Source organism: Marmota monax, unplaced genomic scaffold (genome assembly GCF_021218885.2).
Source record: "Marmota monax isolate L192 unplaced genomic scaffold, Marmota_monax_Labrador192_F-V1.1 WCK01_AAM20220418_F8-fsc00014, whole genome shotgun sequence".
NCBI lineage: Eukaryota > Metazoa > Chordata > Mammalia > Rodentia > Sciuridae > Marmota > Marmota monax.
The window spans coordinates 32,408,958-32,435,206 of NW_026695222.1; the positions used below are offsets into that span (position 1 = coordinate 32,408,958).

The 26,249-nt window shown below is 40.4% G+C and overlaps 1 protein-coding gene and 1 pseudogene across 9 annotated transcripts in view; both read left to right on the forward strand.

Annotated features, from left to right (window-relative positions):
• Positions 1 to 755: 755 nt before the first annotated feature.
• Stau1 (staufen double-stranded RNA binding protein 1) overlaps positions 756 to 26,249 on the forward strand; it is a 55,222-nt gene continuing 29,728 nt past the window's right edge. For 2 of the 9 annotated variants that reach the window (XM_058575593.1, XM_058575592.1), the window contains exons 1-2: positions 17,314 to 17,602; positions 26,032 to 26,170. In XM_058575593.1, coding sequence (XP_058431576.1) covers positions 17,398 to 17,602; positions 26,032 to 26,170 — 344 coding nt within the window. In that variant the 5' untranslated portion in view covers positions 17,314 to 17,397. Of the gene's footprint in view, positions 976 to 1,628; positions 1,671 to 10,606; positions 10,676 to 11,461; positions 11,632 to 17,313; positions 17,603 to 19,261; positions 19,387 to 26,031; positions 26,171 to 26,249 lie in introns of those variants that run through there. The other 7 variants (XM_058575591.1, XM_046433882.2, XM_046433880.2 and 4 more) reach the window with 7 other exon arrangements.
• Positions 13,060 to 13,160, forward strand: LOC124085989 (U6 spliceosomal RNA; annotated as a pseudogene).

Here is a 26,249-nt window from a genome sequence, read left to right on the forward strand (position 1 = left end):
GATGGAACTCGGGGCCTTGCACATGCCGAGCACGCTCTGCCACGGAGCCGTCGATTTTATTTAGGAGTGAAGAAACAGGCCCTAGGGAGTCGCAGAGTTCCTCATTCACTGTTTCCGGACCTCGCTCGATCCGTGCGTCTTCCTAGAGCTCCAGGAGCGCCCCCTCCACCGGCCTGGGGCAAGAGAACTGCTAAAAGACGACGAGGTTATCTAGAGCTGGGCCAAAGCAGCAGCGAGCTGGCACTTCCGCTTTCTGTCTCACGTAGCTGCTGATTTTATTTGCCGTGTTTCCCCCACTAGAACGGAAGCTCCACGAGGGCAGGGATTTTTGTCTCTACTCTCCAGTCTCAATTCTTCGAGCAGCACCATCCTTACACATAACAGGCGTTTAACAAACTGTATAGAAGGCGGAAAGAGGGATTGGGAGCGGGGAGAAAGTAGTGGCTGAGAAAGGAGAAAAGGGCTGACGGACGGAAGGAAGCAGGAAGCGTCAGGGAGGGCGGGGAGGCCCGCGGTCCGGGCCGCGCTTTGGGTGCCACAAGCAGCGCGCGACTCCTAGCGGGACTACAACTCCCAGCAGGCTTCGCGACCCGCCCCTCCGTGGCTCCCCGCGTGCCTTGCGAACGCAGGCTCCGCGCAGTGCCCGCCGGGACTTGTGGTCTCCGCCAAGGGTGGGGGGGTGGGGCAGGGCATGGAGGCGGGCGGGGGCCGGGGGCGTGCGCCGGCCCCTCCCCCGTCACTTCCTGCCGGGCTGCGGGCGCCCGAGCGACTCTTCAGCGTTTGCGCCGGCGGCCGCTGCGTCTCTCTCGGCTCCCCCTTCCTTTGACCCCCGGCCCGGCGGCGCCCGCCTCCTCCGCGGCCACTCCGCCTCTTCCCTCCCTCCGTCCCTTCCTCCTCTCCCTCTTCCTTCCTCCTTCCCCTCGCCGCCGCCGCCCAGGACCGCCGGCCGGGGGACGAGCTCGGGGCAGCAGCCAGGTGAGGCGGCGGGCCGGGCCGGGCCTGGCGGGGCCCGCGCGGGCTCCGCGGCCGCGGGGCGGTGGGCGGCGGGTGGGCTAGGCCTCGGCGGGCGCGCGCCCGGCTCCCCAGGCGCGTCCCCGCCTGCGGGGCCTTCCCGGAGGAGGCGGGTCCTGCTGCGCCCCCTGCCCGGCGTCCTCGTTCCTCCTCTCTGGCTCGGACTAGAAACAGGTGCCGCGGCCGCCTCGGCCCCCTCGGCCCGCGCGCCGCGGCGAAGTTGCTCCGGGCGGGGTCCCCGCCGCGCAGACCTCCCGGCCCGGGCCGGCGGCGCGGTGGGTGCGCGCTCCAGGTGTCCAGCGGGGTGCAGATGCGCCACCGAGAACTCTTTGTGCCGCGTCGGAAGAGGGCTCGCGCCGCGGCTGCCTCTTCAGGCTGTTGGGTCCAGCGACGTGGGGCGTGTGGAGCGCTTATCGGAGCGCCAGACCCCTGCGCGTCCCGGCAAACCGCCCGCGGGGTTTGCGAGCGATACGGAGGTGTGCGGCGGGGGCCGCGCGGACGGAAGCGGACCTACCTGCGCGGTGGGCTCCTGGGGCAGGAACGCGCTCGCCCGCCGCCCGCCGCCCGCCGCCCGCCTCCCGCGCTGGCTTTGTGTTGTGCTCGCAGCCGAAAGGGCTCCGGCTCCACCGGGACGCTCCGTAGCAGGCGGGCGGTAAAAGGTAGATGCTGCTATTTCCATCGTCTCTGTTTGACCAACTGCAGGTATTCGGCTCCCGCAGTATGAGCGACCTGTCCCGGTTTCTGCCATCAGCCAGCTTCTCGTTGTCATTCCATTTCTGGGAAAGTTGCTGGCAGAAGCTTCCCTTGAGTTCAGCAGACCTTTCTGAAGCACTCGCTGTGTGTCAGGCTCTGGAGGGGAGTGTACCATGTTAGAAAAATGTCCTTTCACGCACTACCTGATTTCTCACTTTATAAGCCACGACTTGGCTTTGATTCCTCCTCCGTTCCTGCATGCAGACTTCCCTTTGAAGCCCTGGCCCCGTCTCCCTGTTGCAGTATTGCTTGTGTGGAAGTTTTCTTCTGTTCCGGCCGAGATGCGCGTTTCAGTTTGCTCTGCCACTGATATTGGGGACCTTCCTAAGGCCACTCTTCCCTTCTGCTTATAGCTTTAATTGTTGATAGGATGGAGGAAAAAGACTTAGACGAAGTTTTGTTTGATTTTGATCTTTGAAGAATCGTGTGCTTACCAAATGTAGATTACATTGCTGCTTGTTGAAGTAAAAACTAAAAATTCAGCTGGAGTGCAGAGAGAGGAGTTTGGTCATCACAGTGACAGGTGGGATATTAATTGCATAGAGTTGCATAGGTATACCCATCTTTGAGGAAACGCAACTGGTAGATGTTAAGGTTTACCAGAATGTAAATGTGTGCATTGTCGAGAGTGATTCTCCTATACCTTAGGACCCTTTTAGATAGTAAATTTCCTTAGTGAACTCAGACTGGTTTTTACAGCCATCTCTCAATGATGCTGTGTCCTCTTTGTTTTTTTTTCTTTTTAAGTTATTGATGGACCTTTATTTTTATTTATTTATTTATTTATATGCAGTGCCTCTCACATGCTAGGCAAGTGCTCTACCACTTATCTATAATCCTTTTTTTGACACTTTCCTAGAATTTTCTGATAGTCAGGAAATAGTTTCTAGTTTAAAATCATTTTTCTAGTCTAAAATCTTTGTTTAAATGACTCCCCCGGCCCCCATCTTATTACTGGGGATTGTACCCAGTGGTGCAGAACTAATATCCATAACCTTTTTTTTTCCCCCCCATTTTATTCTGAGACAGAGTCCTGCTAAATTGACCAAGCTGGCTTTGAGCTTGCCATGGTCTTGCCTTAGCCTGTGACTGGCTGAGAGTACATCCATGTGATGCTTCTCCTTTGCTTGAAAAACTTAAACACTTAAACAGACAATGGGAAGCCTACCTTCTGCCATATTTACGAATTATAGTGGTGCCAGGGAACTGGTGTTGATACACTATATAACATAAAAGTTTTTTCAAAACTTTTTTATTATGGAAAATATACAAAAGTCAAATAGTATGGAGGACCTTATGTATTGGTCACTCAACTTGACAATTATTAACTCATAGCTAATGAGTCTTATTTCCTGTTGTGCTCCTTCCCCTAAACTGGATTATTTTGAAACATCCTAAATACCATGTTACAATATTAATGATTTTGACTTTTACCAAATTGCTCCAGGCTGTTAACCTTTTACAAAAATTAGTATTCTGGTGGTGTTTATTTATTTATTTTGCTGGAATTCTCATCTCAGTTTATATGTAATTACTTTTGGGGGGGGGGCGTTGTGTAGTTGAGTTGGCTCTTGATTCAGTGCTTTTCTCTCTTCAGTCATCCAGAATTTGATCTTGCTTATTTGTGCACAAAAGCAACACTTCTTGAGCTGTGTATGACCAGTTGAAAAGCAATCAGAAATAGATTCCCCTAATTTTGTTTTGGTGGAGACCTATGTGTTAAGCCACTTTAAAAAGTCCTTTGGGTCATAGTTAAACTACAATTAATAATTCATAATGAAAACTTGCAGTTTCTTTGTAGTAGTTGTGTAAATATATTGCTTTTACCTTAGATTAAGTGTTTAGCAAAGAATAGTTGATTTAAAATTTTTTTTTGTTGTAGAACTTTTTCCCAAAGATTCCCCATCTGTATAATTTACAAACAACAAATTTACTAAGTATAAATGAAACCTTAATTTTTGTCAATAGTATGAAATCACAAGCATAGGTGTTCATATTTTCTTTCTTGTCTGAGAAGAAATACCTTTTAGAATGGTAATTAACAGGAATACTATAAATGTTTGCCATTGTTACTTAATTTTTAAATTTCTAGTCATTAAAAGTTTCTAGCATTTAGACCTGTAACATTGTTATTTCAGCTTTGTAGATTTACTTTTGAGCTTGATCAGTTACAGTGGAAATGTTATACATTATGTTTTAGTTATTACAACCTGGGAGGTGGGGAGGGATATGACTCTTAAAATTAATTTAGGAAAAAAGCCCAAAATTAATATCCAGAAAGGTCATGAACATTTTAAAAACTTGTTTAAGCTAAGACTTGAAGTAAAAGTTTTTAAGTGTTTAGAATTGTTACCATAAATATAGTGTCTTCAGAATAAATTGCTCTCTTTTTAAGATTCAGCCAGAAAGCCCATTTATATACAAATTATTTTAAGTTTAGAAGTGAACATGACTCATGGAACGTTTTCCCTCATTTTTGAAGGAACCATCAGTTATTCCGGGTATAATCACAAAACAAAACTGCTTCTTCATCCGGAGTTGTCCCTAATAAGACAGTGTGTATTTTTTTTTTTTTAACCTTTATTTTATTTATTTATATGTGGTTCTGAGAATCAAACCCAGTGCCTCACACATGCTAGGCAAGCACTCTGGTCACTGAGCCACAACCCCAGTCCCTACAGGTGGATTTTTAACACAGGTGGCACAACAGGAATCCAGTTTGAAGGCAGCTTTCTTTGAGGCCCTTTACTGGGAGGATAAGAGTGAAATTCACCAGTTGGAAGACCAAAGTCACATGAAAAATGTATCTTTGAGGGATGTTCTAGTCCTAGAGGGTTTATTTTTATGAGCCTCTAAACTAGATGGTCTTATTTGTTGTGATACTTGGTGAAACAAAATTGCTCAATTTGAGGATATATAAATTCTTCCTTCTCAGATGAGAGCTTTTTGATTTGCTTTCTTTTGTTTTAGATTGGAGTTTTAGAGACTTTAAAAACGTTTACAGAAATTTTATTACAGATTTGTTTGACACTTGATCTAAAATAAGTTGTTTAAATTGATTTCTGGTAGAGATCTTTGTGGTTGGAATGCTTCTGAAATCATTTCCTATGTGAACATTTTTTTTTTTAATAAAAACTTTATCAGAATCAAAACTAGCATTTATACTATTTCAGAAAATATAAGTTAGAGATTGGGTCATAAGAAGACATGTTTGTTGCTGTATTTACCCCCCAAGATTTTATTACAAAAAATTTCAAACATATACAAAAGTTTATGTGGTGCTGAGGATCGAACTCAGGGCCTTGCACATCTTGGTGAGCGCTCTATTTCCCAGCCCCAGCCCCAGCCCGGTTTTTTTTTTTTTGGATACATTTCAAAGTAAATTGTGACAGCACATGAAATACTTCAGCATGAATATTTATTACAGTTTTTGTTGTCATATTATATTTATTCTTATTTTTTTTTTTTGTGGTGCTAGGGATTGAACCATGCAAGGCAAGTGCTCTGCAAGCTGAGCTATATCCCCAACCCTGATGTCATTTTATTTTTTTGTGGTGCTACCACTGAGCTACTTATCTAGCTATTCAACTTAATTTTAAATTAAGATAGCTCTATAAGTTACTCTAAAAGCCAAGAGATTTGTTGGTTTTTATTTCCAGTTTTGCTTTAACTCTAGAACTTTCTGCTTTTAAAGCAAATTGTTTATTGAACTTTTGTAGTAAGATACTCATCTATAAATAAAGTATTACAAAGCTTAAGTCTTGTTGACCAGATCCTTTGTTCTCACCTACTAAAGAGATAATAGGATTACAAATATATAGCTCTGTTGATCTTATCAAATGCCACTGGGTGGATGGCTTGGTTATCTTTCTTGTCAACAACTTAATGCTCTGAATTAAAAATTTACTGCAAAGAAAACTATTATTTTAAAAAGAGCTAAATAGGAAATAACATTTTTTGAGTATTTACATTCCTTAGTAGTGAATCAGATTGATGTAAAAGTAATGTCACCAGGTTATCGGAGGTAGAAACCAAATCTCTGTCGATAACCTATTTTCTGGGATTAAATGTAAAGTTCAACTTTTTTGTTAAGTGCAATAGTTAAGGGACTCCCTCAAAGTGTATTAACTGAAAACAAAAGTGGAAAAATCTACCCAAGAAAGTATTTGCTTTTGATTAAAAATTAGACTTCTAAATATTAAGTCTGTAACCCACCTGGCTTCTGTTTAATCGAAGATCTAATTTGGGAAAGAAGTATGAATAACTGTGGGGTTATAACGGTAATGGAAGCAAAACTGGCCATTTTGTTATATGACAATAGAAGTTTTTTTGTCACGTAGGCCAGACTATAAAGGCTATGAAATCTATTTAAGGCCCCTGGGGTCTTGCCCCTAAATGAAAGTGACTGTGAAGGACTAAGCCCTCACTAGGTTGCCTCTGTATTTGATGAGCTGTGGGATTGGTCACCCATTGAGTGGGTTGATTTTAGTTAGCATGTTCTCTGTTCCAATATAAAATTTTTTTTTACAAGTAGTATGTAGCTATAAGTTATATTATGGATGTTTATGTGATTGAGAACAACATTTGTGAATTTGATGGGTAATATTTGCTACTGTTTATTGAGCTCTTACCATGTGCCAGGTTAGAATTAGAATTACAGGGTGAGGGTTATTCCATGCAGAAAAGGAATCTAAAAGATCAAGTTGAATTTATCTAATATAAAAGCTGCATTTCATCGAGCCTTCTTTTGTACTAAGGATTGAAGTAGACCCCTTATGTTGTATTTCTAATACTCTGCAAGCATCTTTGCAGAATGAAGATACTGAGGCCCTTGAGTGGCCAAGTCACTGGGCAGGGTCCTGCGCCACCAGGTGTTAGTGCCAGAGCACAGGTTGGTTGAGCTCCAAAGCCAGTGCCCTTTCTGTGCAGCCGTGCGAGGACCTCTCTAATTGTGCTACCTCTCTGATCTTGCTTGGCTGCTTTTGTCTAGGATAATCGATTCTGCTTGTCACCAGTGCAACCCTGGCTGCCCTGGGATAAAGTTTTTTTTCCTCCCAGAATGAACTTTGTTCATTGGAACCTTAGATCAATTTGAAAGAAGGTCTGCTTAGGTAATATTCAATGTTTTAAATCGGCCCTTTTGTTTGTGTGAAAATTTTAAGATAAAACTTTAAAGCTGATTCACAGGTTTGTGTGTGGAAGGGGTTAGAGGTATATGGGGAGGGAGGATATTTAATAACTTTGGTTGAAGGACGCTGTCTCCTGAATTATTATAACTCATCATTGAAATTAGTTGAAAATTATTATTGACTGTAGTCAAGGTTGCTGCTAAGGAAATAAGTTTCTTTTGAATTATCATACTTTGCTTTATTGGAAAAGAATTAACTAAGTTTCCAGTTAACTTTGTAGGATAGGTGTTTGCTGCCCTCTTTACTTCCCAGCTGTTTCTTAAGCTAATGATGCTTAAGGCAACGTCCTGTTTAGTATTGAATTGCTTCCTAAACAGTCTCTCTTTTACTTTCTTTGAAGCAATGGTCTCCTGAACCAGCAGTCCCTCTGGTTCTTCACCAGGCAGTTGTCCCTCAGGGCTACTCTTGAAAATCTGGGTCAGTGAAATTAAATCTACCTTTGGGTTTGTGCTTTTAGGAGATGGTATATGAGATTCCATTCTATGTTTAACCACAATTGAAGCTAAATGTGTCTCAATCATAAAAAGGTGTTGGAAATGTGTCTTTCCTGGTCATGAAGCAAACAGATAATACTGCTTAGGTTGTTAGAATATTGGCTTCACTCAGGGATGAGTTTTAAGACCTCCCTGGGTCTTGTGTCATTCTCTCACATCTTTCCTTTTTCCAAAGTCCTGCTTTCTATAGATTAAAATTAATTAAGGCATGAGTTTTCTACTTTTGAAGATTCCACCCTGATATAAACAGGACCATTATCTATTGATGCCATTGTGATCTTATGCAGAATGCTAGGCAGTCGGCTGTCCCAAAGAGGATAATTTATATGCAATGATAAGTTTGATTATGCTTGTAAGCTTACATTCTTTGTTGTGCAATTTATCCAACCTGCTCATTGAGGCTCTCTGACCCTTTACCTAGATGACAATTAAATAGAGATAGGTAAATAAAGTGTCCTTTTGGTTTGTAGTAGGGTAAACCTGTATAGTCTGTAATGTTTAGCTGTGACTACTGCTAGATTAGTGATTTCTCTGTTGAGAATTTATTTAAGCACTAACCATAAAAAAGAGTAAAGTAAAATAATATTTTTGTATGAGATCCTTTCTAAAATTTGCTACATTTTTTCTTAATAGAGTACTTTAATGTGCTTTACTAGTAACATTTTATATCAGTTATGGTGTAACTTAATAAAGTAATGTGTAACAGCTCACTTTAGTGTGGTATATCATAGTTGCATCTCACCTACATTACCAGTTAATCCACCCAGGAATCATGTGATTACTACTTTAGTAATCTTATGAAATTGATGGTGGTAGCTCCATTTTATATATTAAAAAGTTGAGCCTACATCTAACTTGCTGAGGTATATTCAGCTGAGTGGTGGAGTTGGGAGCCAACTCAGATCCCTGTCAGGCATCTTCCATCATGCCCCGCAGTGTGTGCCAGCCGGCTCGATCTTCTCCTAAACTTACTGTTCACAGCCAGGGAGCTTTTATGGTGTTAGGTGTCTTTTTCAGTGATGAGGTGATATGTATTATAAAGTATTTGTTACTAATTAGAATGCTACTGGGATTACTTATTTTAAAAATTTGTATTGGGTTCAAGGTTTTATTTATACAAATTCCACGAGGATAGGGACTGTGTCTTATTTGTGCACATGTCTTTGTCCAGAGCCTAGAGTAGAGCCTGCAAACAGCAGGTGTTGATGTGAATAAAGCAGTGAATTAATTCACTCTCTTGCATTCTCGTATGCCTTCTTGAATGGGAACTAAGGGAACTGGACTTTCCCTGTAGTCTTTCTTACCTCTGCCATTGCTTCGAGTAAGTGCTACATAGGTATTTTATTAATAATCATGGTGGTTTGTATTTTCTTTTGAAGTTGATTGGGAGATTTCTAAAAATGGGTTTGCTCACGGAAGCATAGTCTCTGCTATGGGGAAAGATGTTTTGAGATTCAAATGGTCGTAGACTTTCTGTATTTATTCTCTTTTGCTGTTATTGATGACAGTTGTTTCTTCTCCCTGTCATTATGTTGTGTATGACTCTAGCAGCTACATATTCTTTTTGGTACCAGAGATTGAACCCAAGGCCCCTTAACCACCAAGCCACATCCCCCCATTTTTTAAAATATTGATTTTTTTAGTTATAGTTGGACGCAGTACCTTCATTTTTTAATGTGGTGATGAGAATTGAACTCAGGGCCTTGAATGTGCTACGCAAGCACTCTACCACTGAGCCCCCACTCCCAATCCTTTTTATATCTTATTTTGAGACAGGGTCTCACTAAGTTGCATGGGGCCTTGATGAGTTGCTGAGGCTAGCTTTGATATTGTGATCCTCCTGCCTCAGCCCCCTGAGCCGCTGGGATTACAGGCATGTGCCACTGCACCTGGCAGCAACTACATTTTCTATTCTAATTTTTTTTTCTGCTTTTGGCTAAAAAATTAGATATGCAAACTTAAAATAATTGTTGGGTCTAGCGGAGCAAGGCCTGCGTTCACTGTGTTTTGTGGTCTTAGGTATTTGTTTGGGCTCGAAGACTCTTTTTTGTTTTCTTCATGTCAGTTTTGGATAAGAAAGGTTATGGAACAACTGTGAGGTCTAGATTGGAAAATTGTTAGTACAGGTTGGATATACCTTGTCTGACATGCTTGGGAGAAGAAATGTTTTCAGATTTCAGAATTTTTCAGATTTTAGGAACTTATTCATAGACTTACAGATTGAGCTTTCTAATCTGAAATGCTCTTAAATCTGAAACTTTTTGAGGACATTTTAGATATTTTGATTAGGGATGCTCATCCTGTATACTGTTTACAATAAAAAGAATCTAAGCTATTAAGATACTGGAGAACAGATGAGAGCTCGTGATTTTATTTCTGAAATAATTTAGACAGTGAGCATCAACTTTTTATTGTCTGTGAAGCCGGAGTGACAGTGAGAAACCAAAATGAGCAAAAACGCTTTCTGTGATAAAAATGCACAAAGCAGCTCATGTCTGGAATTCTATTAGTTATGGACTGTTGCCATTTAAAGGGGAGGGGGAACCTTTAGATAAATCAAATCTGAGAGCTTGAAAATTAAATTTTGTCATTTCATATCCAGTTCTAAAAAATTGATTGTGATTTGTACTTACTAAAGATAATGCTTTTCTTGTGTTTCGCAATTTAATGTAATATTGCTTATGTGCACAATGCCTTTTGGTAATTTTTCCACATGAATGCATTTGTATTGTCAAACATATAGCAAGGACACGATTAAATGAAATATTTAGCTGATAGTTATTGGGGGGCCCTTACAAGTTTGAAAATCAGGCTTGTGTGATTGGATCGTATATGATATCCAATTTCTTTAAAAAAACAAACAAACAAACAAACAAAAATCAAACCATGAGGTAGCCAGGGCATTCTCATCAGGAAGTAATTGAGACTGAAAAGGGAGAGTTCTGTCTCCCCTGTTCGTGTCCCTGTGAGGCGCTCTTCACCCTCTTCTCAGGCATTGTGTCTTTTGTAGAGTCTGCCATGTGCTGCAGACCATGACATCATGCTTTCAGAAATTTTCTTGCTTGTAAAATTTAGGTTTTCCCCAAACTCAAGCAATATGTGTCTTCACTTTCAGAAAAAAAGATGTCCCCTGGTAAATTGTTGTTTCTTATTTTCCAGGAGTTTCCTAACCACATAACCTCTCAGAACTGAGCAAAACAACATTGTTCCTGGAACGCCCTCTTTAAGGTACACATAATTTGACTTTATAATTTCAGGCTTGTCTTTTGTTGGTGATGCTTTGGAATAAGATCTTCATTAGCCTGTGTGGAAAATTATTTTTTAGAAATTTCTGACTATAATATTAGAGAAACAGAAGACACTTTATGTAGTTTTAATTTCTTTTTTTAAAAAATTTTTTGATTTAATTAGAAAGTAATGCAGGAAAAATTGTTGGCAAGAATGTAAAACCCTCCAGCCAGCATTGCCATATATTTTAAACTTACCTACCAGACTGAGAAGGGACCACTGAAGTTGTCATTAAACATAACTCCTTCAATCAGCATCTTGACCATAGAAGCTTTTGTGGTTTGCTTTCTTTTAAAAAGCCTTTGATTTCTCAGGTTGTTTAGGTTAAATTTGGTTTTCAAACTTGTGGAACTAATTCAACATTGTTTTCTGTTGTGAGATAGGGTTATAAAGCAAGCTCCATTTACCACTGGCAGCTTGTGATCATCCAGACAAAAAAAGAGTTTTATTGAAAGAGTGTTCAGGATTTTGCAGTCTCTAGTCAGGGTACTGCAGAACACACTGCATGTGTTAACACTGCTTGTGTTTGTTAGCACTTTGTCTCTAAGAACTGAAAGCACATCACCAAACTGTCTTTGAGATAGTATTCATAGACAAGTTAACCTACTTGGGGGAATGAGGGAACTAAATACAAGGAAATTAGAGAAACTGTACAAAGTTCAGTGACTGAATTTACGCTCATCACACTGAATTTGTATAATGCTATACAAAAAATTGTATTACCAGGTCTCAGGATTCCTTCAGTATGTTTGCTCTCTGATTGCTTTAAGTGAGGCTTTGTCAAATATCCTATTACAAAGCTGTCTGGGAAACTGAGGCATAGGGAAGTGGATCGCCAAGAGCTGGACATAAAATTACCATCTGAGTTGGGTGTGCACTGAGAGCCACAACTACAGGTTTGTACTGCTTTAACATTGTTGGTTACCGTTCAGCAGCAAGTCTGGTTTCTGAGAAACTGAGTCAGTTTTGTATGAAGATGTTGGTCAGTACACTCATGTTTCTAGGTAAATGGCACATGGTTACAGATAAAATGTTTCTTTTCTGAAGGGATAGGTATTCATTTTGGCTGGTTGAAAACATTTTCCTGTGTTTTTCATAATTTTAAAATTAAAAACTGTATTTACAGGGCTGGGGTTGTGGCTCAGTGGTAAAGTGCTTGCCTAGCACATGTGAGGCACTGGTTTAATACTCAGCACCACATAAAACAATAAAGTTTAAAAAAAATTAAAAAGTTTTAAAAAGATTGTATCTACAAAATTAATGTGTTTGAATTTAGTTATTTTTAAGAATGACTTATTGGGAAGAGGGTGAGGGGAGCTTGATAAGGTTTTAGGGCTAGAAATGAAAAATAAGGTTTATGGCTTGTTAGACTGTAGATGTAAATTTTTTTAACTTGAGTATTGTGTTATGGTTTTTCTAGGGTGAACAATTAATAATGCATTCTCTTTTAGTGTTTCTTTAAACAGACCACCCAACAGTCACATTTGTATGGAAAGAAAATCTTCCTTTGCCTACTTGGCATTGGGCCAAGTGTGAGACAGGGGCCACATTCAGTCACTTATACTGAAGGCAGACATCTTAAACAGTCTGGGTTGTTTCCAAGTCATTATTTTCAGCTAATTTTATTGTCTTCCAAGTGAGAGTCACTCCTCAGGAATAATTCTCCTGTGTCTTTCTCTTGAGCATCAAGTACATAGTGGTTCCCCCCCCCCCCTTTTGTTTTTAGTAGTTTGGCCATATTTCTTTTAAATAACTTTTTATTATTTTGTAATTTCATGTGCTTGACATTGACCTTAAAGCTGTCATTTTGAAAATGATTATGTAGGATGATAGTGGCTGCCATGTATTTATACTTGTGGCTGTACTCACTGTAGATGTTTGGATAATGTTTGGAGCGAAAGAATATTTCTTGGGGAGGTGGGTGGGATAGAGGGAAGCAGTGGAGGGGAGTGAGCTTACTTACAGAAAACCTATATAGTCACATTGTGGTTAGAAAAATGGGTCTGAAAATGATCTTGGAAGTAACTCTTGGATGTATGGAATGATTAGGCATTTTAGGTGTATTTCAAGGGTTTTGAAAAGGATTTTATATTGTAGGAAAAGTGACCAAATTTCTCTGGGGATCGAGTCTCTCAAAAACTAAAGGCATTGGGAATATAGCTCAGTCAGTAGAGTGCTTGCCTTGCATGCACAAAGCCCTGGGTTCAATCCCCAGCACCGCCTCCCCCCCCCCAAACATAAAAAACCACTAAAAAGAATAATGAATTTATACTTGGTTCTTTGAAGATCTCTTCTTGTGTCTTTGATAGAAAGTTTAACAAGTAGTGCTTGCTTCCATGACAGATACTAAAATTGGAGTGATACTGAGATTAACATGGCCCTGTACAAGGATGACACACAGATTTGTGAGACATTCCATATTTTTGTGTTGATATTGAGAAAGCATTTCTTTGTTTTACAAGAAAGTTGTAAATAGGTTCTTTTCAGCACTTGGGAATGTTCACTTTGCCATTTATGGATTCACATGTAGTAGATGGTTAATAAATTTTTGTTGAATATTGAATGAATTTGTTCTAAAATTGCAATTGGTATTATTAATGCTCTCATCCTCCCCCATACTGGGGCTGGAGTCCAGAGAGTCAACTGTGCATGCCAGGCAGGCACTTCTGAGTTACACCCCAGCCTGTTGATGTTTCATCATGGTAAAGAACTGGAGTGCTCCTTTGTATCTGTGTCTCATGTTACATGAGATTTACTGAAGGACTTGCAGCGGGTGAAATGTTTGTGGTAATCTTAAAAGGAAGTTTGCCCAGAATTGAGATACCTTCTTTTTTTGTTCCTTTTCTTTCTCTATTTTTTTAAAAAAATCACTTATTACAAAGGAGAATGACATGTTGATTACATAAAAGTGGAGCAACAACATTATAAGTCATGTTAATTCAGTTAAAACTGGTTAATGGAAATGCTTAATTATACTATGAAGATTTTATAGTTTGTTACTTGACAGTAAGACTAAGCACTATTGCAGATAGTTTTATAAAAACTGTTTCTAAATGGATCTGCTCTGCCTTCTTCTGTATTGAATCACTAGGACTTTGTGCTCAATATGTTCTAGTGATTGTGGATTTCTGCTAAGTGAGGCTTCTGGTGCCTTTTAAGCATATCATGTGTAATTTATTTTTTAATTTTTATATTTTGGGTACTGGGGATTGAACTCAGGGGCACTTGACCACTGAGCCACATCCCAAGCCCTATTTTGTATTTTATTAGCGTCAGGGTCTCACTTAGTTGCTTAGCACCTCACCATTGCTGAGGCTGGTTTTGAATTTGCGATCCTCCTGCCTCAGCCTCCCTAGCAGCTGGGATTACAGGTGTGTGCCATCTTGCCGGCCACTTCATGTGTAATTTAAAACAGGGAGGGGTGGCTTTCATAGGGATCACAGGCCAATGTCCCCCTTCCTTATAACCTGCAGAAAGTTCTTGACACTTGTGAAGTGATAGCTGCCACCTAAGGTGAGACGGTATTTGTCTGGGTAGTGGGAGGACAGTTTTGGAATTAAGGAGTCTTTTCAAGGAAACACCTACAACTCCATCGTTTCTCCCCTTTTTGTGTTGTGGTGCTCATGTATGCTCCATAAACATAGGACTGAGAGGAAGCTTTCCTGAGCTGGTGGATAAAGCCCTTCAAACAGGACAGAAATGACCTGGCTGTGTGGGAGGCAGGAGCGACAGCACAGGCTTCACAGGCAAAAGCGTTTCCAGCCAGGACTGAAGGATCTTTGTATTTCAAACTTTTCAACCTCATTTTACTATGTATAAAATATTATTCTTCTCTAAGATTCCTTTTTGGTGGGGAGGGTACTGGGGATTGAATTCAGGGGAACTCAACTACTGAGCCACATCCTCAGCCCTATTTTGTATTTTTTTAAAGACAGGGTCTCACTGAGTTCCTTAGGACCTTAGTTTTCCTGAGGCAGGCTTTGAACTCTCATCCTCCTGTCTCACCCTCCTGAGCTGCTGAGATTACAATGCTGAGCCACTGTGCCTGGCTCTAAGAAGACTTTTAATAAAGCATTTTGATCTCTTGAGTGAGTCTTTAATTTATCTGGTGGAAACAGTCCTCATGGACATTTAAAGGAAGAGACTGACGTTTTCATTTAAGGATGTAATCCTCAGGACAAAGTACGGGTAAGCAACCCATTCACAGTTTATGCAGAAGCAGTGGCCCCAAATAGCCATGATTCCCTGAAGGCTGCGGTGAACTTTATAAATAGCAATAGCTAAAGCTTTGTTTGTTCTTTGAATTACCGTAAGTAAGCTTTATTTATTATTATTATTTTCCCCATTCATAACTACAAGGTTTATCCTGGTGTCTCTGGCCCCTTTACACAGAGATAGTGACAACCAAAGAATATCTTCAGACATTGGCAGATGTTCCCCTGAGTGGACAGGATTGTCTCCTTGAGAACCACTGCTATACATTTTCTTTTCAGGCTTAAATGAGTCACATTTAAGTGTTAAATGAGCAATTGACTAAAGTTTTATTGTCAAGTGAGTAGTGCTTGATGAATTTTACTTTAGTTTTTGCAGAGTTAGGGATTGAATCCAGGGCCTCCCGCATGCTAGGCAAGCACTCTTCCACTGAGCTACACCTCAGCCTACTGCTTGGTAAAATTTAATGTTGGTCTTATTAGAAGTTTAAAATTTATTAAGTACCATCTCATTGGAGAATTTAAGCATTTTTTTTTATTAGTAGTTTTTAACTACTTGTTTCAACCAGTTGTTAGCCGTCTCCTCCAGATGACTTGAGGTGAACATTTTGGGGGCAGTTTCTTAACTTCTGGAAACCCCACGTATTTATGACTGTAACTGGAAATGCTGGCACAGGGCCTGCTTTAGACAGCATTAGCCAGAAAGGATCCCTTTGGGCCCCACCCTTTCTAATTTTAGGTGTTCATTCAGAGTCTTAGTCCCAGGGCAGAGTTGTTGCTCCTTCTGGGATGGGGGTAGATTCTTGGCTTATTTTCTGACCTTGTGACTTATTCTCAGTATCACGAAGTTGTGTGTACACTGTAAGTGATTTTGTTGTTCTTGTTGTTAAATAGTGCTCTCTAGACAGTGGGGAGGGAGATTGAGTGGGGAAGTGAGGTATTTCTTATTTTGGCAGCTGAAGGAAAAAAATGAAACAAGATCATGGCTTTCTTAAAAACCATTCTGGACTTGTTTCTCGACACTGGCAACTTGTCTGCTAAGACTATTATCTAGATCGTCAATGGACCGCCTCTGTTGTTTTGTTCTGATTCCAAAAGTAAGGAACTTTTGAAACAGCAGCACTGCTGGGGATTTTGGTAAATGAGGTTGTGCTTTGCCTTGCCATCCCAAGTCACATTGCAGCTGAGTTTCTTTTGGGTTTTGTAGTCTTTTTTGTTCCTGGGCAAGAGAATATGTGGCAGGACTCCTGTAGTAACTTATTTGCTCTGCTCATTGATCTTTTTCTAGGTGTCTGGCTTTAAAAATCATTTTGAAACTTTTTAAAAAGTTAAAGTAACAAGCAATCATGTTGTAATAGAACTTCTAGTTAGTGTGTTGGCTTGGCTTTGGTTGGCTGTTTTCCTGAGAGATCTGTCATTTCTAGTCTTGCTACAGTGGTTATTTGTGACTTGCTTAAAACAGTTTTCAGCTTTTTGAAGGATGGAGGTGACTGTAAGGAGACTGTTCCTGTTTTTGATTTGTGAAGAAATTTACATGCACGTGTAATGATGTCTTTGCAGCCCTTCTAACTTAAAAACACAAAGTGAACAGTCTCCCATGTGCGCCACCCCTGGCCCCAGGAGCAGCACCAGCAGTCTGAAGTCCACCCCTCTCCTCTGCATCTTCTTCACTTTCACCTGTAACACTTCAAATATTATGGAATGGTCTTTGCTATTCTAATCATTCCTTGTGGGTGCAGCAGTTTTCTGTTTTAAGGTCTATAATAAAATGAGACCATCTGATACAAACAGATTAGGAAAACACATATGTCTTCTATCATCATAAGAAAAAAGAAACAGCAAAAGTGAGAACTTCCTTCTTTTAGTCAAATAAAGGAAATACTCCAAGAGTACCAGTCTGAGCCTACGGACCTTAGACGGAAGCAGTGTTTATATTAATCTGGTGATGGTGTTACTAACCCAGCTTGCTTCCAGTTTCTCATAATTTTGAGACCAAAAACCTTTACCATACCCATATACTATAAAAACAAAGCAAAACAAACCTCTCCATGCTTTTAAATTTGTACTTTTGAGTGTAGGCTGTAGTTTGCAATTCCCAGTATTCAACAATAAGTACTCTACCCTATTGCCTCTCTGTGAAATGAACATGCAGGACATGTGGGTATTAGAAATCATTCTAAAAACACTGTAGGACACACAAGGCGAGACAACTTGCTGTATACCATGGAGAAACATTTCTAATAAATCGACATAGCTACATGCTAAATGGGACTATTTTCATAATTAAGTAGGTAACACCGATTTTGACTGAATTACATATCTCCTCTATAATTTACCTTTTTATTTTCTTTCCCTTACAACTTTTAGGTAGAACTTTAGACTTCATAGCACTGAATTAACCTGCACTGAAAGCTGTTTACCTGCAGTTGTTCACTTTTGTTGAAAGTGACCATGTCTCAAGTCCAAGTGCAAGTTCAGAACCCATCTGCTGCTCTCTCAGGGAGCCAAATACTGAACAAGAACCAGTCTCTTCTCTCACAGCCTTTGATGAGTATTCCTTCTACTACTAGCTCTCTGCCCTCTGAAAATGCAGGTAGACCTATTCAAAACTCTGCTTTACCCTCTGCATCTATTACATCCACCAGTGCAGCTGCAGGTAAGCTTATGAATCCAAGTGTCTTCTGTTTCAAATGTTTTCTCAGCTTGTTTTCTGATCTGTCAAGTAGGTTTCAGGTGTAGGTAGGGCTCACATTTACCTTCAAGGAGCAGAAGAGAAGATAACCAACCATGCTTCTGTATCCAGATCTAGAACACTGGTTGTGGGGTTGATGGAACCTCATGTTGACAGACCATTTGTAATTTGTGAGAAAGATGATTGGAAGCTGCTTACACTGTAAAGCCTGGTCTGTTATAAAGTGGTAGCTGAAAGAAAGAATTGAACAGTAAGTACCACTTTGGACAGTTATTGTTCTATGGGAAATTTTACTTTTAAAATTATTTCCCAGAACTGATGATTCTTGTTTGTGCAAGCCTTCCTGTATGGCTACAGGATTTTATCCCAAGGAAGGGGCAGCCAGATTCACTGGAAGGCAAAAGAGTATGTTGGCATTTGTTGATTTTTATTTTGAACAAGTGACTTTAAATTTGGGAGGTTCCAGAGGTAGTTCAGAAACCACAGTTGGACCAATTAGAAATGGAATAAAGAAGCAGAGATTTTAAAAAAAATGTATATGTTGTATATATACGTATATGTGTATATATATGTATATATATTTAGAAGCATTTAAATCTGATTATCAGGAAATTGAAAATGAACTAAAGAAAAGACTCAACACTTGGGGGGAAAAACCTAAAAATGACATTATGTCTCCCCTTTCCCTGCAAAGTGGCAAGACCAATTAAAGAAGTGAGGTGGAGTCACCTTGCAGCAAAGTCTCCTCAGCCCTGCCTCATTGCCTGGCAGTTTTCCTTGAATTTCCTCCTATATCCTCTCATTTCCTTTATTTTGTAAATCTGTTCCTCCAGCTTTGCTTCTCCTACTCAGATGCATGGCATCTTCCAGAGAACCTCCAGGATTCCTTGGACTGCCTCTCCAGATGGCATTCTTGACTTGTCACCATTCCCTAGAGACTCTGTTTCCCCAGATTTGCTGTGTATGACTGTCTTAAAAGGAAGAGGCACAGAGTAGTTCAGTCCTGTGGAGTTTATTGCTTTTTCTTTTCATGTGTTCTTTACCCACATTTTATTGATTTTGTAAAACTCCTACCCACTGTGGCCATTTTATTTTATATGTGTAATTGTCAGAAATAGATCATTGGAGGTTGGCAGACTCTGGAGAAAGGACTAGGGATGCTCCAGGAATGAGAAGTTGGGTCTGTGGAAAATGACAGACCTGTTTGATAGATGGTATTGGCATGTTGAATTTGGTGAAATACCAACAGGCTGCATCTGATAGCTGCCACGGTAACCAATTTGTCTCTGCTCAGAAGACTTCCTTGCTACCCGTCTTTTGGGCTGCAATAGCAGTGCACCATCAGATTCCAGATGTTGCTTGCTTGCTGAGGTTTGGTAATTCCTCTGACTGCTGTTCTCTCTCTTTGGAAGACATATCTGCTCCTTGGTTACATGGCTTTAACTAGTTCAGAAAAAAACTCAGTGGTGTCTTCTCTATGTTTGAGCTCCCAGCATTGTTTGCAGATTTGCATCACTGCTGCTGATGTTCTTAGGTTTGTTCTCCCTCTGTTTTTATATCCCTGGGGGAATAGCAGTCTTGAATACTCCTAGTAGATTTCAGCACTCTTACGTTATTTTGCAGTTCCTTCTGACGTGGCAAACCCCAAAGAGAAAACCCCAGTGTGTCTTGTGAATGAGTTAGCCTGTTTCTCCAAGATTCAGCCTGAGTGTAAGCTTTTGCGTGAGCAAGGTCCAGCTCACTGTAAGGTAAATATTGTCCACCTGCTTATGCATTTGTAACCCACCAGGAAATTTTATTTATTTATTTATTTTTACTACTTTTGAAAGTGGTACTGTGATTTAAAATGTGTTTTCATACTGTTAAGGCAACAGATGCAAATATGTAGATTTTTGAAGAGTTGGCTCTTTTTTCATCCTTGTGGATTAACTCAAAGAAAATATGTGCTTCTTTTGGGGATATTTGGCTTTTAAAACTCCAAATAGTGTGTGGTTGTTTAGGATTCTGAATAGACATTCCCAAGTGCTGTGATTGATTTCCCATGAGTTGTCCAGGCCCTTGGTTGCCTCCTGTCTGTGGCTGTCCTCTGGCTCCTTTCCTGTTTGTTTGCACGTAGACAGACAGGGAGAGGTAGTGCGTGCGTGTGTGTGTGTGTGTGTGTGTGTGTGTGTTGCTGGGAAAGCAGTGTGCCACTTGTTAGCAATCTAGGTCTAAGGTTTGATGATGAAAGGTAGAAATTGGTCTCAGTGTTTTGGATTGTCTTTAATTTCAGTTATCCTTGTCACTTTCCTAATCTTAAAGAGTAAGGACTGGTTGTGGCTTTAAGTTTTGCTAATTATTATTGCTTTCGGTTCTTAAAATTTGCTGCCTGTGCTAAAGTTCATTTTAGAGTTTAATTTTGGCATATCTGGCTTTATCTTTTTCGGAAGTGGTTCAAAGGGATATGGTGTGGGTAAGGAATTGGGCCATCTGTTTCTGATCCAGGCCTTGCAGCAAAAATATTAAGGTTGAGTTACTTCCTTCATTATGCCTTATTTTTCTTCACATGCAAACCTCAGGCCTTGAATGAAGTTAGATTTCATTTTACTGAAAGTAACATCAAGGTCCATGGTAAATAGGCACCACAGTATACCTGGGTGAGTTGCCTTTGGAGTCAGATGGCTCTGGGTTTGAACCCTCACCAGCTCTGTGACCTTGAACACACTGCTACTTTTTTGAACCTCAGTATCTATAAAATGGGGATGATAATACCTACCAATTAGGTCTGTTGTGAGAATTAAATGTGAAAATAACAAGTATGGAGTGCAATGCCTGGTTCTTAGCAAATGCTTGGTAAATAGTAGCTACTGTTATTAAGCAATAATGAATTTAAGAAAAACAGAAGTTTCACACTCACCTAGTTTTAAAATGTTATTCTAAAGCATAGAATTATGTTTGAAGTGTTCCTTTGTATTTGGAGGACGGTTAGTCATTTTCTGTAACTGTTGTGTTTCTTCTACAGGATTTTTTTCCTTTTCTTTTGCAGACCTTAACTTTGGGATTCCCTTTACTAACTATTTTTAGTATTTTTTTGGAACATGTACTTTCTAACTTGAACTTTAGCCCCTTAAATAGTTTCACTATATTATATGTTTGTCTATAACTGCATTTTTTTTTTTTTTTAATCCACAAGTTGTTCAGAAAAGAAGTTCTTCTCTCCTTGGTGATGGTTAAGAGTGTTTAAAAAATTAGAAGTCTGCTGTATTATCAAAACCCAGATTCTAACCTTGCTGCCAGACTTCTGCATAGAAGGCCGCAGAGTGGCAGCACACTGGAGGGCGGGTCCTGGGGACTGGCAGAGCTCGCTGTTCATGAGGTTAACTGCTTTTGTTTTTTAGCATTTTTCCCCTCCCAGCTTCTTTTCATGAAATGATCACCAAAATGAACCAGGGATGACACTGCATTGTGGGCGTCTGCTATTGGATTTCTAGGCCAGCCAGGGTTTTGAGTTATGCTGTTTGGTACTTCAGTGAGTAACCGAGTGAACTGTAGTATGGAGAGACCCCTAATGTTCCAATGGAAATAAAAATTCTTCAAATTTTCCTATGAGTAGAATCAAGATTCACTGAGGGAACCTTGAAGTTAAGACCTGCAAGAAAAATCTGTGAAGTCAGCCCCATTGCCTTAGGCACCAAGTTTAAATGCCTAGACACAGCCAAACTGGTGTTTTCTCTGTGAATTATTTATAAATAAGGAAAAGTGATATCTGGTGATAAAGGAAATCAGAAAAATAAAAGCTGCAGTTGATTTTGTTAAGTTCCAAATTTTGTAGTGTCTCAAACCTTTTTGGGGCGTATCAGGCAGAATCACTTGGGAGCCTACTGAAAATACATCAGCCCAGATGTCCCTCCTACTGTTTGGTCCCAGTCCTGGGAGTGGGACCCCGTGTCTGTGCTTTTGCAGGCTTTCCCCCTGCTGCCTCAAGTGAAGCCACAGTTAAGGAATCACTATGCAGTGATGTTTTTTGACAGAGTATTAGTTTAATAGTGATGGGATTGATAGAACCTAATTTAAAGAATGGAGATGTGCATTTGGAGCACCTTTATAAAGGAAGAAAGCCTTGCCTTCCTCGGCCTGTATTGAGGTCAGATTGAACTGTTTTGAAGGCCTTACCTTAGATTTGGGTTCAGAAACATTTTCAGGTCTTTGCTTGCTGTGGGACTGATTTTCTTCTGAAAGTGGAGGCAATGTCTGAATAGTATAGTCTTAGGAGAGTAGAGGACAGCAATTTAGAACCTTGTCGGCATTCCCAGATTTTTTTCTAATGGGTTTACATTTTAGACGAGTCCTCAAACACATTACATTGTCTTAATTTGTATGATACTAATATGTTTAAATCAACTTTGCAATATCTCTTCTATGAGAAGTAATTGGAAGACACTATTTGGATGTCTCCCAAATAGTTAGTTGTTTGTTTATGGTACTGGGGATTGAACCCAGGGGTGCTTTACTGTTGAGCTACTTCCCCAGTCCTTTCTTTTTTTTAGGTTTTGAAACAGGTCTTGCTGAGTTGTTCAAAGTTTATTAACATTTAAGAAAATAGTCTTTGGACTCTCTGCTTAACTCCATCTTTCAAAGAATAATATTTTCATGGAGTGCTGTTCAATTCTAGTCAGTGGATACTAGAAAAACTTTTCTACTTATAAAAACAATAGGAAGGAAAATAGGGTAAAAGAATAAATTACTAAGTCAATGACCAGGCCTTGTAGCCATGACCATAAAATGTGTTCAAGGTCCAGGTGACATGTTACAGCTGACATCAGATTTCTTGAATTGAGAGCTTATACTTTTTATTTGTTGGTATCTTAGTACCGCTAATGTTTGGAGATCAGCACTGGGAAACTGAAGGAAATAGTATTTTAAAAAAAGCCCAACACAGCAGGGCGTGGTGCGCGTACCTGTAATCCCAGCAATTTAGGAGGCTGAGGCAGGGGAGGCTTGAAAGTTTTGAGACCAGCCTCAGCAGTAGTGAGGTCCTAAGCAACTTAATGAGACCCTTCAAAATAAAAGATAAAATGAGCTGGGGATATAGCTCAGTGGTTAGACACTTCTGGGTTCAATCTCCAATACAAAAAGAAAAGACAAGCTTGAACTGGAGCTGCTGTCAGAACTTTGAAAGAAATATTTTTTTCTAAACCCATAGCCTGCCCTTTTTATAGCAAAGGAAGAAAATAGGTATTATGTGTGGCCCAAGACAGGTTCCTTTCCCAAAGTGTGTCTGGAAGTACCTTTTGGTATGCATGTGGATAGTTTCTTAACTAATTTATAGGTTTTGAAAGCACAGATCCTACACTGTGGCATACACCCATCTGTTGCTTCATTTTGTTCATTTGTTTTTATGTGGTGCTGAGAATTGAACCCAGGGCCTCAAATGTGGTTGGCAAGTGCTCTAACACTGAGCCACAACCCCAGCCCAGGAATTCTTATCCTGACCCTAAAGCAGAGTTCTTTTAATTATTTATTTATGTTATTTTGTAGTTGTAGATAGACAACATGCCTTCATTTTATTTGTTTTATTTTTATATGTTGCTAAGGATTGAACCTAGTGCTTCACACATGTTAGGCAAGTGCTCTGCCACTGAGCTACAACCCCAGCCCCTAAAGCAGCACTTCTCAGTCTACAGTCTCTCTTCTGATGATCTGCTAAGCTGGTCACGGGCAGGAGGCTTCCCCAAAACATTTCTAAGATTTCAGAAAAGCATAAGGAATGTACATTTTTTTTTCTTTGATAAGGTTGTACAGATTATTAAGAACATGGACTTTAGGTGGGATCATGTCAGGTCAGTGTGTAATACTGATATAATCTGTTGATCAGAAGCGCTGATGTCAGTAATGTTTCCTGATGGTTCAAAAGGAACTGAAAATAACTTACATTTTTACTTACATATAAGTAGGAGGTCATAGCTCTTTAAACAAGGGCCTCAAGCAGGGACAATACAAATCAAGAGCTATGTCTGTGGAAAGTTGGGGACTACTGACCCAAAGGCTGTGGTTGAAGTGGCTGTTTTGGCAAAGTCCCCTCCCATGAATGAAGTCTCCCCAGGCTGGGGGTAGGCAGGGACTAGTCTGGAAAGTCTCAGTCAGACCTTTCTTTTTGTCTTTGATTTCTTTCCTTCTTTTTGGTACCAGGGATTGAACCCAGGGACGCTTAACCACTGAGCCACATCCCAGCCCTTTAGAAACAGTTGGTAGAGTGCCTGCCTCGAATGCACAAGGCCTTGGATTCAATCCCTAGCACCACAAAAAAAGAAAAATAAAGAAACAGGGTCTCGCTAAGTTGCTTAGGGCCTTGCTAAGTTGCTGAGACTGGTTTTGAACTCTCAACCCTCTTGCCCCAGCCTCCCAAGCCACTGGGACTACAGGTGTGCACCACTGCACCTGGCTGCCTTTAATTTCTTTATGGTAGTCTTCGAATTCATTCTCTACTGCAGGTAAATTCTCTGGGTTGTGCTGTTCTTAAAATGATTTAGGCTGAACTTAAGATGCAACTATATAGATTTTGTATAAAGTAGAATTCTAACACAATGATGAAAGGCTGGTGACTACTGTGACCCTCTGGTTGTATAGACCCCAAGGATATTCTTAGAAATTGGAAGTCAAACGCAGTGGCTCATGCCTTTAATCCCAACTGCTTGGGAGGCTTTGGCAGGAGGAGTGCAAGTTTAAAGCTATTCTCTGCAGCAGCAAGGCGCTAAGCAACTCATTAAGACCCTGTCTCTGATAAAATACTAAGTAGGGCTGGGGATGTTACTCAGTGGTCGAGTGCCCTTGAGTTCAATCCCCAGTACCCACCACAGCCGCCCCCCCCAAAGAAATTTGATTAATGCACTGAATTTGGTCAAAATAGTCTATTTTTTCTTTGTTTTCCTGTGGGGCGGGGCGGGGCTGGGATTCTAACCTAGGGCCTCATGAATACTAGGCAAGCTCTCTACTACTGAGCCACAAATCCCTTCCCCATAAAGCAATTCTTTTTTTTTTTTTTTTAAATACCAGAGATTGAAGTCAAGGGCACTCGACCCTTGAGTCACATCCTCAGTTCTGTTTTGTTTTTTATTAGAGACAGGGTCTCACTGAGTTGCTCAGCACCTCGCTTTTGCTGAGGCTGGCTTTGAACTCTTGATCCTTCTGCCTCAGCCTCCTGAGTTGCTGGGATTACAGGCATGTACCACTGCGCCTGGCCTTGTTTGTATTTTTTGAAGGATTGTTTTAAAATGTGCTTGTGCACTGTCATTGACCTTTTCAGGCTGGTTTTCTTTCTTTCTTTTTTTTGAATGGGGATTTAGCCTAGGGTGCTTATATCCTGGAGGCACATCCACAGACCTTTTTATTTTGAGATAGGGCCTGGCTAAGTTGCTAAGGCTGGCTTTGAACTTAAGGATCCTCCTGCCTCACTCTCCAAGCTGCTAGGATTACAGGCATATGCCAATGCACCCCACTGATTTTCTTTTTAAATGGTTTATGAAAGTTTATGAATTGCATGAACAGAGAGAACAAATTAAAAAATTAATAGTGTATATTTTCTAAAGACAAATATGAAAATTCTGCGGTAAAGACTTGCTCTGTGGTGAATGAGAGTGGATCTCGTTTTGCTAACAGATATGATCACTAGTCAAACCCCTTGTGATATAAAGGATGGAGGTCATCTGAATATTGTTTGGACCCAAGCTGGCTTCTCCAGATGAACTTACTTGCTGTTGCCTCAGTGATCTTGACCTGGGGCGCCTGCCCATTGCATTGTCCTTCTCCTGTATGTCTCTCAAGCTCAGCACAGTGCTTTGCATACAGTTAGTATTTAATAAATGCATTATTCAAATAAGTGGTATGAACAAACATACTTCTGCATGTAAGCCAATAATAGTAAATTAGAATAAGCAAATTTATATTGGTAAAGCATTCTCAAACTATAAAGTAACTTGGACAGTGAAGCAGGTTTTTTTTTTCTTTTTCTTTTTTGGTAGTGCTGGGGATTGAACCCAGGGCCTTGTAGGGCCTTGTGCATATGAGTCAAGTATCCCCAGCCCAAGCAGGGTTTTTAAAGTGGGAAAACTGACGCATATTGTAACTTATTTCTGACAACTGTACAGTAGGGCTTTTACTGGTAGTGGGTTAAATTATTGCGCTCTCCGATAGCTCTTCAAATATATTTTATGCTGTTGCCTGTGTATTAATCTTGAGAAGTCACAGCAGATTCTTGGATTTCCTGACCTGATTCTAGCAGTGAAGTACTCAGGCCCTTTTTGTAATGCATCATGAATATAATTAGTAGAAGGTATGCTGTTCTTTTTTATTTTAGTGATCATCATTCTTATGTCAGGAAAAAAAACCCAGTTCTTTGTGTTGATTCTGTGTTGCAGAAAGCATAACTCCTACTGTTCAACTAAATGCACTGTGCATGAAACTTGGAAAAAAACCAATGTATAAGCCTGTTGACCCTTACTCTCGGATGCAGTCCACCTACAACTACAACATGAGAGGAGGTGCTTATCCCCCGAGGTACGTATGTGTGGCCTTTTGTAAAATACAGGTAAAAATATATCTGATCTCTTATACAGACTATTATCTGTGAATTATA